General features: G+C 44.5%; 1 protein-coding gene across 1 annotated transcript in view; it reads left to right on the top strand.

Annotated features, from left to right (window-relative positions):
- Nucleotides 1-13,385, top strand: part of PtA15_3A345 (uncharacterized protein) — a gene marked incomplete at both ends in the record, with an annotated part of 30,489 nt that overhangs the window by 662 nt on the left and 16,442 nt on the right. The window contains 3 exons of the mRNA XM_053167304.1: nt 27-206; nt 281-412; nt 503-681. Coding sequence (XP_053018534.1) covers nt 27-206; nt 281-412; nt 503-681 — 491 coding nt within the window. The remainder of the gene's footprint in view (nt 1-26; nt 207-280; nt 413-502; nt 682-13,385) is intronic.

The raw sequence follows: 13,385 nt of genomic DNA on the forward strand, positions 1-13,385 counted from the left end.
TCCTCTGCATCTTCCTCACCCTATAGAGATAGACTGTCTCAGGTGCCTTCAGAAATCGCTTGAGCTGTGCGAGTGTCTCAAAAATATATCTATGGAAATGCCAGTTTTGGTGAAGTCTTTACAACCTTCAGAACCTTTGTCGGTCAGCGTAACTCGAAAGATAAGCCGACCCGTTGTAGGAAGATTTCACTCGGAAAATTCTCCAAGTGAGTTTTAATTTCCACTGTTCTGACCCATAATCACGATGTACTGGCAAACTAACCTTGTTTTATTATGAAAGAGCCCGGAGGCCTTAGTCGCCATGAGGGAACTGCAGACCCTTGGGACTGTCCAAGATTTTGTGATTTTGAGACGGAAATGCGCGAAAAAAAAAAATTGATCACCATAGACGAGGTAGCTCCAAATTTTACAGGTAGATCATGAACATCTTGGATTGAATAGTTACCAAGGGGGAGAATAAAAATAGCTGATTAATGATTTCTATGACTGTTTGAAATCAAAGTGGTCAATGAATCGCCAACAACAACAATTGTAGTCCAACTTGAACAGATGTGCAGGCTCAAAAGCCATCGGCAGCTGCCAACCGCGATAAGACTTGGAACGGAGCAACGTTTCCAAGTAGTGTTTGGAAAGGTTTCGAGCTGGACATCGGAGCCTCCAGAGCGGATCGGACTATCACTTGTTCGTGGCGACCAAATAATAAATATCTTGCCACTAAGTTGTCCTAATCATCTTGACATGGTTGAGGGTGATAAGCTTCGGGTCAGGATATGTCCTCCTGTCCCAAACCCCCGCAGCGCCCCTCTAAAAGCTTCCAGCGGTGATGGAATTTACTGGGTTCGAAGCTTTAGAAACAGTCAAGTTCCTGAAAAGGCCCCCCGTCGTCATCTTTCTCATCTCACTCTTCCCGCAAACCCTAGGGCAAAAATTGCAACATCCTCGCTGAGCGAATCCTAAAGAACGAATATGCAGACAGCGCCATATTTTTGTTTTACTTTTACTTTTACTTCTTTTTCTAATTTGGTTACTTCATAGATAAGACTTTTTCTCTTTTTAACTAATCTCTTTGTTATTGGTTTTTTTACTGCACCCGAGGCACGTACTGTGTTTTGCCTTCTGGATCATTTTCATTCTGCTTCTCTGGGACCCATTTTTTTCTCCTCGTCCAATGCTTTCCAGCTCTTAATTTCTTGCACATTTTACTCCTTCCATTTCCTTGTAATAATTCCGCAAAAGTGTAAAGCGCCGCTAAAATGCCATGGGAGGAGAACTTAGAAGTCTGGTATCCCTGGTACAGCCCTCAGCAGGTCATCTGTTGGAAAATCCGCAACAGCAAGATAGAAAAAAAAAATGCTGTTAATCAAAACACTGGTGGTTTATATGGGGGTGCATTGGCCAAATTTCTAACGACAAAAGTGTTGGCGCAAAATTCAAATGCATGCACGGCTGAGATCATAGCGCATTTGCAAATTTACACAAGCATTTGGAAAAAGCTTGTGCACGTAAGAAAGGTGCAGTGTTGTGAAGCCCCGGCTTCCGCTTAAGGCAACAGCCACTCCTCCGGCTAATAAGGTAACGGCTTCAGCGTTCTCTTGTACACTTCTGACCGCTCTCGGTCTTTTATTCTTCGCTGCTCTTAGCCAAATATCCTAGTCTGTTGTTCGCCGCTCTCGGCCCAATATCCCTTATGCGAGCCGTTCGCGGCCATCTTGTATTATCTCTCTTCCTCTTGTTATCTCAGAGCATGTACATTAGTTTACCAAATCCAGCCCGGACTTCTCCAAGTCCGGCCTTCCTTTGTATCCTCTCGAACCCCTCACAGACTCGTCCAATGAGTCTCCTCTATTCTTATCTTCTCTCTGTCTCTTCCTATTGTCGAGCCGTCTCATCCTTTGGTCTATAAATAGACCACCTTCTCCCTGCAATGGATCACCAACTAAGTTCGCTCGCATCTTTCCCGCTCTTGAAACCGGCGAGCATCACAGAAATATTTCTGTGAGTCAAACCCTTCTCTTATCTTAAAAATCTCTCCGTTCCCCAAAAGACAACCGTAGATTAGAGAAACCCAAATACTCACACCGATAAAAAAAACTTCTTAGAAAATTTAACCCAATCAAAACTCATCAACCCTCTAAACCACCCCGACTTAAATCCTTTATCCTCTCTCCTACCGGCGTTGCAAACCGGTAAGTAATCTCTTAACAAACCCCTCTCCCAAAACAAAAATCCAAAATAGCTATCCGTGGTCCGATATAAAAATTAAAACATATATCTCTTTATTTAAATAATAGTTATATCACTTCTACTGTTGTTAGAACCGTTCCAATCAGATACCAAATTGTATATCAGATAGTCGACATGGACGCTCCAATGATCAATGATTGCCGCCCAAGAAGAAGTTATCAATAATCAACAAATGCAAATTTCACAACTACTGGCTGCAAATACAAACAACCACCAAGCCAATCGCAAGCCGCGACCGGATCCTGTCTCTGTCAAACTCCCCAACTTTGACGGAGAAGATGATGTCGATGTCTGGATCAAAAAGATAGAATTTATCCTTACAGGTCAAGGCCAACCCAAGGACAAATGGACATTGATGGTTGTGCCGCATCTAAAGGACAGCGCCGAAGCCTTTTGATATAACCTAGTCAGCAAGCTAAACGTGAACAAGATGTCCTGGCCAACCTTTACCCGTAAGATACGGGCACAGTTTAATTATTCCCACAGTCAATACAATACTTGTGTTGAGCTGCAGTCCCTCAGATATACAACTGCAGAGGACTAAATCAACCGATTCACTAGACTGAGCATCAAACTGCCCGCCAACACAATGACTGACAATGACAAGAAGTTTTTGTTCACATACAACTTTCCAGGTCACTTACGCGTCAAGGTCTTGGGTGACAAGTGCAAAACATTGGACGATTTATTGCACTTGCTCCGCAAGCATGAAAGATTGGCAAAGAGCAACTACCTTCGTGGAATTTCCTCAAACTATGGCAACCAACAAACTTTTGCCTCAAGAAACTTCACCCCTAGCCATCATCGAAGTTGTGGTATGCTTTATGGTATCCCATATGCCAAAATCAAAATTTTCTGCTTTTCTTTCTTATTTCTATTAGTTTTACTCTTAATCTCCCTTTTCCTCTTATCAATAACTTAATATTTGTCAAGATTCAGTTTCTAGGGACAAATTCACCCCTAGTCTTGCCTTACAGAACACTCATAAGGGCACTCACTCAGAAGTTACATACTCTTACACACTCACAATACCCCTTATAACCTCAAACAGTTACACAATCCACATTTACAACACTTAGTTACACACACGGTTACATACATAGCTACATACATATTTACACATAGCTGCATCATCACTTACATACATACAGTGTACACATGCAGGCACTCATGCAGGTGCTAGCTGCATGTGATAGCTGCATGCACTAAGCTGCATGCGCTAGTGGATCTTTGTTGCATAACAACAGCAGGTGACCTGGTTACAGCATGACTCCACTAACCTACAGTCCTGACCAATCACACCTCCTGATTCAGCCTGCATGTCATAACCCATAATCACCTGTACAGTCCTGACCAATCACATTCACCCATTCAACAGATGTACCAACGGTGGGTCGCTACTTTACTCTACGATAACCGGGGCTGTAGAGTAAAGTAGCGAGCTGCGCCTAACATTTTTACAGTTATTGTTAACGCTAGCGCGTGGATCGCCGCGTCACGGTTATTGTAACTGGCCTTTTTTGTACAGCCGTTACTAGTAAAGTAACGTGTTATTGAGAAAATTAACATTTTATTAAGCAATTAAGGGTCAAATTGGCCCTTATCAAGCAGAGCAACACTTTATTGAGCAGTGAAAGGCCAAATCAGCCCTGAAATGGCCTTTTCTTGCTCAAAATGTTGATAAATACCTGCTGCTCTGCCCATAGATATTGTAGCGGCCTTGAAAAAAAAACACCCGCCCGGTGTGATATCAATATCGCACCACATTTCCCCATTGCTACTGGTCCGGTTAGCGTAAAGGGACCAAAATTTGCTACAATAACGTTACGATATTGATAACCGTAAAGTAGCGACCCACCATTGTATGTACTAGCCAAAAACCCTCATGTACCTAGCTAAAATCTCTCATGTGGAGCTCCTCTGGAGCTAAAATCCCTCACTGTTGTCTATAAAAAGAGGCTCTCCTCCCCTGTTGTAACTTTCCCCCAGCAGACTACTAGCAGACTACCTGCACTCAGTTTCCCCTATAACAAAGTACACAACTGCTCACTCCACAATATATCAGTCACCCTATATTTTTGTTTTACACATATTACAGAACACTTACACACGAAATAACAACTCTACACAACACTCACATTACATTGAGGGTACACAAACCAGGTACGAAGTGAGAATACCCATGTCCATGAGCATAAGCAAAACCTGAACTGTTCAGGAACAGACCAAAGACTCGGTCTAAAAGCCCGGGTCCGAGCGGCTGTTCCGGACTAGCAAAGAGTGGAAGTGATATACCGACCCGCAATCCTAGGTCAGACCTCACTCGCACTCCTCGCTCTCAACAGTTCTCTTTTTTGCCTCACTCCTCCGCAGATATTTCACCGACTCGCAGGAAATATCAAAAAATTTTCAGGACGAGACACCATCTTAAGTGATTGAGGGTCGTCAACCGCATCCAAGCTTGCCTTAAAGCTGGAAACTTTGAAGGGATTTTAGGCCACTCCTTTAGAGTTGGAGGGGCGTCCATTAGGAACGCTCTAGGAGTTTCAACCGACGATATCTGTGACCTGGGTTGTTGGAAGTCGGCGTGCTACAAACTTTACATCAGGAAATATACTGTTAAGGAAATCAAGGAAACAGAGACCTTGGTTAGACACCTGAACGAGCTTTGGAAGCCATGATTTGTAACCAATTGTTTTATTGCTGTATTGCTATGTATGTTGTCGTGTACAATTTAAGAATTTGAGATAAGGGTTTTTGCACCAAGGGCTCAGGCTTGATTATGAAATTTTCACCATGAGATTTAGGTGCTCGCCGCGCAAACCCTCCCGGAATTTTAATCACAAACAACTTGACAATACTGCGTTACACTTCTAGTCTGAATTGGTTGATTTTAAATCTACCCAATTTTTTCCCTAGGCTTGGGCAGACTGAGATAGCTCACCAAGTTATCCTATACACCCTAGAGTTAGGTGACAAGTAAATTTAACTGTAATTTAGTTTAAATGTCTTGTTACCTTTCTTGACACGAGTACTAGAAGTTTAGTACCAACTATGCAGAATGGATAACACAAACCTCTGAGGGGTCCTCTTTAACCAACTATCACCTGGTTGAAGTCCAGACTCCTCACTCATAACACAGTTTAGCAACTTCATCACACCCACTTTATAACAACAGTTATCTTTTGATAACACTCCACTATAACTACATTAAACCTGCCAATCTGAGATTGGTGGGCTTGTTTTAGTGTCTAGTGAACCAAGAAAGGCAGAGGTTTCCTCATACATCCCTTTCCGCACTCAGCAAAAGTTTCTCAGGAACACTTTTGAGCTCTACAACGTCCCACCGGTAGTAGTTTTTCCTTTCCGCGCAGAAACTCGGTGGCACCGGCCACTCCGATGGATTTAGATGCTGTAGATGTAAGCAAGGCTTGCTGTTATAATTGTAACAAAATAGGGCACTTATCCAAAGACTGTCCCTCACCTGGAAAAATCAAGTTTAACAACCCCAAGACTGATTGCAACCGTCAAAAAAGTTCCTTGAACCTAATTGACTTGGACCCAATCTCCAAATCCCAAGGAACGGGCACCAACCACCTATTCTTCATCAAGCCAAGAAACAATGCCAATGATGAAGTCATCAACTCTTGGGCAAAAATCAATGACAACCTCCGCACAATTAGCAACAACCTTGCAAAGAAATTTGAAGGGTTCATCACTACCTGTAATCGCCACCTCTGGAACAAGGCGGACCACAAGGTCGAAGCTCACACCATCTGCAAGAAATTTGAATCCACCTTGTCGACTCTCAATCCCAGAGCACTGGAATTCATCCCCGGCGCCTCTTGCCATGGCATCACCCAAGAACTAGAATTAAATTGCATGACAAGCAATCTAGCGCCAACCTTGGCTAACAAACGCAAGCATGCTGACTCTATTGATCTTTCCCACAAGCAACTCAGAGGCCCCAAAACCAAATTCGTGGACTGGCTCAGGATGGATAGCGACAATGAGTCTTACGGCTTTGAGTTGGAATCTGAACTGGACAACACAAGCATCACCTGGCTTGGAGATAGCCTGCCAGAACTCAAATTGAACGCGCTCAGCAACAAGGAACAATGTCTTCCTAGGTACAAGTTCACCATTGGCAGTGTTGTATGCAACACCATCATCAACTCTGGCGCCAGGTCAATATATCTTGATGTCTGCGTAGCACAGGAATTGTGGAAGCGTGACGAAATCAACATCATCCAAATTCCGCGGCGGACAGTCTGAATAGCTAACGGACAAATCAAAACCATATCCCTCAAAGCGGCCTTCAAACTGTGTATCAACGGCAACAAAATGCATTTTGAAGCCTTTTTAATCAACCTTCCGGAAATGGACCTGGTCCTGGGCCTTCCATGGCTATTCCAGACTCGAGCGGTCCCGGAATACAACAACCTATCTTACACCTTTATCAACGACAAGAATAAGGTGGTAAACGTCCGCCCATATAACTGCAAATCGTCTTGGTCCAAATTAAACTCAATGGATGTCACCCCCAAGGTGTTTGACAACAAGTTCATGCAAGTGGCATATGATACCGCACCCGAATCCTTCAGGGAGGTGGTTGGCTTCCCAAAAGACAAGGAATACAAACATGACATTGATACTGGCTTGGATGGCGCTGTCCAATCCCGGGGGAGACCATACTTGCCTCCGGAACACTTACTCATTGATCAGTTTGTTAAAGACAGCCTTAAGGATGGAATCATCTGCCCTAGTAAGTCACCCTGGTCCGCACCCATCATTCTGGTCAAAAAACCAGATGGCTCAACTCGGGCATGTGTTGACTACCGCAAACTTAATTCCCTTACAGTAAAAAATTCATTTCCATTACCCCGGATTGACAACACATATCAATTCTTACAAGGCGCGAGGATCTTCAGCTCTATCAACCTAAAGTCCGGTTTCTGGCAAGTTAAACTCACCAAACGCTTGATTCCTAAGACAGCCTTTGCCACCCGGAATGGCTCTTACAAGTTCTTAGTGATGCTGTTTGGTCTATGCAACGCACCGGCGACCTTCCAACACATGATGAACAACATCCTTCAAGAGTGCTTAGGTAAGTATGCCCTTGTGTGTATGGATGATGTGACAGTTTTTTCTAAAAACCCGGAAGATCACAAAGCTCACATCAAACGCATCTTTGAACTAACCTAGTAGTCTCAGCAAAGAAGTGCAAGTGGGGCAAGCCCAAGCTGTTATTTTTGGGTCATATAGTTAATGGGGCCGGCATTCACGTGGACAATTGGAAAATAGAAAAGATAAAGGAATGGCCAACCCCAACTAACATTACACAAGTAAGAGGCTTTCTGAACTTAGCAACGTACTACAAGCACTTCATTAATTTTTTTTTGAAAATCACTACTCCCCTCTACCAGCTGACCAAGGGCTTGCCCAGACAAGGGGCTGAAATTGAATGGGGGGAGGATCAGGCCCAGGCCTTCAAAGACCTCAAGTACCATCTGTCTCAAACTGTCATCTTCCACCACCCAAAACCATTCAATCCATTTGTCCTTGACACCGACACCTTGGGGATGAACATAGGCGCCGTTCTCTAACAGGATCCTAACAGTGAACCAATCACCGCCGACTTCAACTTGGAAGAATACGCAAAAACAGTCAAAAATCATACCCTCAAACCAATCACGTACGAATCCCAGGAGCTGTCAAAGACAGAACAGAACTACTTGGCCCAAGAACGAGAGCTCTTGGCGATTGTACACGCCTTGAAACACTTCCAAGGATATGTCAAGGGTTCCCCAATATTGGTACGTACTGATCACGAGTCCTTAAAATATTTTGAGACCCAGAAAGAGGTCAACCGCCGTTTGGCTTGGTTTGTTTACGAACTTGAGTTTTTCAACGTCCACATCATATACCGTCCTGGCCCCGAACAGATGGCCGCCAATGCCCTATCCCGCAAACCCAACTGCGCATCAGACACCGATCCTCCCGAAGTGGCTGGCTCCCTTTTTTCCCTTGAACCTTCAGTGGGGCACACCTTTGAACGGTTGCAACACCTCATAAAATATCATCCTGAAGAACTATGTCGCAAGGGTTTTGTCTTCAAAAGTGGGGACTTATACAGAACAAGCAAGGACCGCCCCAATCTAGTTATCGTCTCTGACCTTGACCGAGCCACCAAACTTGCCGCAGAAACACATGTCTAATTGGGACATCTCAACGCTCGCAATACACTCTTCCAACTAAAAAACAAGTGTCACTTCCCTTATATGAGTGCGATAATTGACAAAGTAATCCTAAACTGTACCTCCTGTCAGTTCTGTAGCGCTAACTCCGACCGTCAGAAAATGCCAATGCAAGTCATAGAACGCAAGGCCCCCTTTGTCACATGGGGCATGGACTTTGTTGGCCCCCTCCCAAAAACCCCCAGAGGTAACCAATACCTCATAACAGCCATCAATTACAGAACCGGCTGGGCTTACGCTGTTCCACTCGCAGCACGCTCTGGACTGGCGGCCGTCAAGTTGATCAGGACCATAATTGAGAATCATGGGTTCTCCCACTTGATTACTACCAACAATGTGTTGGAATTCAACGGCCGCGTGTTTCAAAACTTCCTTGCCAAACACAGCATCAAACACAACAACATCTCTTGTCCTATCACCCACAATCTAATGGTCTTGTCAAACGGTTCCACGGGACCTTAGGTAACAGCTTACGCAAAATTTGTGTGCCAGACAAGCAGACTGAGTGGGATCTCTATCTCGGTCTAGCTCTCTTTGGATATTGGTCCTCAAAGACCGCCGGCTTGGAACGTTTGCCGTTTTATATGTGCTATGGTGTGGAGCCAAGCGGGATTGGGAAGAAAGAAAAATATGGTGAATATCCAGGGTCTTTCCTAATATTCTGGCTCTGTCTAATGGGTGCCTTTCTCCCACTTGAGCCTATCTGGGTACTTGAGGAATATTGATTTGGTGTAGGTGGGTATCCAGAAGGCGGGGAGAAAGGGTGAAGAGAGAATGGGGAGCCTGGCCTTGGGTATGAATTTTCCTGGCCTTATTTCTTGAGGGAGGTGGGGCCTTGATTATGCCAGAGTGGGTTATATTGAGGGGAAAAGGCCTTTGATTTGGTTCCATATTCAGGATTGGCTTACCACAGTGTGGGTGCCAAGTCATGGATTCTCTTGGCCTAGGGGGACTTGGCTGTGTGCCAAACTCCGTGTCCTGACAATCCTGCCAAGTCAAGCCCACTGGGCACATACCAAAACCCCGGTGGCACTTGACTTGGCCAAGCATGAGTTGGTTATGTGCCCAGATGAGCTTGCAAGCAGCAACACCATATGGTGTATCAATCCCATCTGGGCACTTGGCCCAGTCCTGCTGGGCACTTGGCAATGTCAGCTTGGGAGTGTGCACAGCAGGCTGGATCGGGCGGGTTCTGCGGGGCCCAAATCTTGGCACAGATCCAAGCCCCGGGTGAGCCTACACAACAGCTGGGCCAATCCTGTTTTGAGCTCCTCCCTGCGGCCACCCATCACCCATTCAGTACCCAAAACCAACAGTGAAACAAATACAATACATGTATCTGTATCTGCCTGTATTTGTATCTGTTTTGCACCCAATACTATTTATTTGTATTGTATTCAAAGACCAATACTATACAAATGTATTCAAACTTTGGTATCTTGTTGCAAATACAGCCCAATACAAGATACTGTATTTTACGTTTTTTGATAGTTTTTCTGTATACAGTCCACAGTGGCCAAAAACAAGAAAATCAAGTTTTAATAATTTATTGATACAATACTATGGTATTGTATCTTCAGGCAGATACAATACATTTGTATTTACAATTTTGTATTTTTCAACAGATACAGTACACAAGTATCTGAAGATACTGTATTGTATAGTATCTGTTTCACCGTTGCCAAAACCACAGCACAACCCACTTGATGTTGGTATGTACAGTTTCTTATCCTCCTGGATGGGTTTGATTGTTTTTTTTTTTGGAAATTTAACACTTTTTTTGGCCTGTTGACTGTCATTTCTGTTTGCGTTTTTGACCAGGAACCAACAATGGATCCTGTGATGTTGGCAGAGGATCTGCAGATCCAAGCAAACAAGCAGGAAGCCGACTCACTCATGAAGCGGCTCCAGGAGCTCTGTCAGCAAACACCTCAGCACACAGCAGTCAAAAAAGGAAAAGAAAACCTCAAAAAGAATTGGACCTACCAAAATGATCAACTCCAACACACCTCCCGCAAGCCAAACACCATCATAAAGCCTGAGGTCCGCAACCTTATTCGCGAAAACGTGTCAAGCGGACAAATGAACATTGCTGAGGCTACAAAAGCTTTCAAAGTTTCGCGCCGAGCTGTCCAGCGGATCGTCAGGGAGGATCCAAAAAATTGCAAAACCTTCAAAAAGCGACCATCCAAGTTCACAGACAACATGAAGACCAACCTCCTCCTTCAACTTGATGAAAGATTGACTGTCACACTACCTGAGCTTGTCTAATACCTCAAGGACACTTTTGACATCAAGGTCAGCACCCAGGCTGTTAGTGACCTGATCCATGATACGGACATATCATGGAAGCAGGTCACTAACATCCCAGCTGCATGGAATAAGCCAAAGCTTCTCAAGCAGCGAACCAACTTTGTCAACCGGTGTGGTCTCAATGTTGGACAGAAGCAGGTTTTTGCTGATGAAGCTGGCTTTGACCTTCACTCAGGCCAATCACATGGCTATGCCCCATCTGGTATGTCTTTCTTTTCTTTCTCTGTTTTATTGAATTGAAAATAATGTAAATATGTTTCTTTTGGTTGGCTTAAGGTCAACCCGCTGTCTTGAGCCTTGTTCCCAAGGTCAAGCAGGTTACTTTGATAGGGGCCCTCTCAGAGACAGGTTTTGAGTATCACGAGCTCCGCAACACTGATGGTAGGATGGCCAAAGGGGTTGGGGAAGATGATTTCTGCCTCTTCCTTGGCAGTCTTGCTTCCAGGCTGCCAAAAGGCAGTGTTGTCATCATGGAAAACACCTCAATCCACGGGGGCAATTGGTTTCAAGAGGTCCGAACCTCAATCAAGGAGTCAAAGGATATCAACATCAATTTCTTCCCCCCCTACTTGCCATTCTTGAATCTAATTGAATACTTGTTCCATTTGATCAAGGTGTGGGTTTGATCGAAGGAGCCACCCAATTGACAGGCAATGGTTGAAGAAATCAACCGCGGGATTGAAACAACAATCACCCCAGAAAAATCACTGAATTTCTTCAATCATTGTTGGTGACTCTATTGCCCTTGCTTAGAATATCAACAAATTACTGGGCCAAAATTATCACCCCCACCTCACAAGGAATTTTTTTTGTCAGCCGGGCTACTATATTAAGTTAGAGCCCAGCTAACTGATATATAACAACTGTTAAAAATACACATTTATTGCGGCGCAGAGCGCCTTGTATAAAATGAATACCATATTCATTATTGAACAATAAAAGCGGCGCAGAGCGCCGCGCATAAATGAATATGTAACAAAAGACCTCCCCCCAAACGATGTATAGAATCAAGGAGAGACTGTCAAAAACTCCAGCTGCAGGTAGCGGCCGGAGAAAGAATAGTAGCCATGATCCAAAAACCCTTTCTCAGGCCAAGATAACGGGTTTGCTATTGTTGAACTAATAAAGAAAACCCGTAGAACGTTCTACAGGAAACGGCCGGAGGAGAATAGTGAAGAAGTAAACTGCTGCGTCTCCCCCGGCCGAAGATGAACAACCAAGAAAATATCATAAAGAGTGGAACTCTTCCTCGGACCAAGGAAGAGTAACACTTGTTGTTGAGTAAAGAGGACAAGAGCGATGAGAGCAATAGAACGCTCTACCACTCCTGTCCTAACTAGTTCTTCCCGCGGCCGAGAAGCCGCGATGAATTTGAAAATAGACCAGCGACCCTACCGGTCGCCGCAAGAATACATAAAGGGAGGCTTTTTGAGCGAGTAAAAGCCTCCCCAGATTCATACAAACCATTTCGCCGTACCGCCAGCCTCGCCCTCGTCTACTCGACTAGTCCGCCAGCCTGACCGTCCTTCGATCTCGGTTTTCTCCAGAGTCATTCGTCGTTTTTTTATCGTGGACTTTCTCTCCGAGTAAGTCCACTGTTTTTTCTTTCTCTATCGGGATATACATCCCCCACCATCTCCTGGGAACGTCTTGCACGTTTGAAACACCCCCTTAACTGGGCCCCAGACGCCACAGGTCACACCACCCCTGCGCATAGTGTGCGCAGGCCCTGTAAGATCTTCTGGAGGGCACTTAACCACCCCAGGCACTCCTGGCCCCTCCGTTAACCCTTTTTTTGGGTATATTAAAAATAACTTTAAAGTTATTTTGCACTTTACCGCGCTTTAACCGCGCGCTACATTGCACCGTGCTCTGTCGCCGGCGTAGCTAGAGGAGTATTCATACTCTTGGCATCACCGAGCCTGACATTTTTCCTTTTTTCTCTCACAACATCAAACAAAACCAGAAGAAAGCACTTAAAACTACAAAAAACAAACAAAAAAATCATTTCATGTATGTGGAAACAGTCAGAAATATAGTATCCTACCCCCCCTGCTTTTTGTGGTTTGTTGTGAGTTATGTACCGGAGTGATGCACCCCTTTGAGCTATGGGGTGCATTGCTCTGTGTGCGTGGCACACATTCTTGGGCATTGGCCCAGCAGGACTTGTCCCCTGACCTCCCAAACTTGGCTATGTGCCTAGGCCACGCGTGCTTGGAGCTTGGCCTAGCGGGCTTTGGCCTGGGCTCGCGCACTTGTTGATTTACACCCGGAACTTGGGCAAGTGCTCAGACGGGCTTGATGCACCATAATTGGTCAGAACATGTACAGTGGGCTAACAAATGTTTTTGGCTCCACATTTTTGAATGAAGAAGGTCAGGACACAGGCTTTAAGTCATGAGATTGGCTACAGGGGTGGAAAATAAGTTCCCAAGAATGATTATGAAATAAAAAAAAAATTAAAAATGTGGAAATCTTCTAATTTCTTGCATATTTCTCAGAATGTTCATTACTGGTCAAACCAAGGAGGGAAAATTGGAGAGCAAAGTATGGCATAAAAAAAGATTGATA

Source organism: Puccinia triticina, chromosome 3A (assembly GCF_026914185.1).
Source record: "Puccinia triticina chromosome 3A, complete sequence".
Classification (NCBI taxonomy): domain Eukaryota; kingdom Fungi; phylum Basidiomycota; class Pucciniomycetes; order Pucciniales; family Pucciniaceae; genus Puccinia; species Puccinia triticina.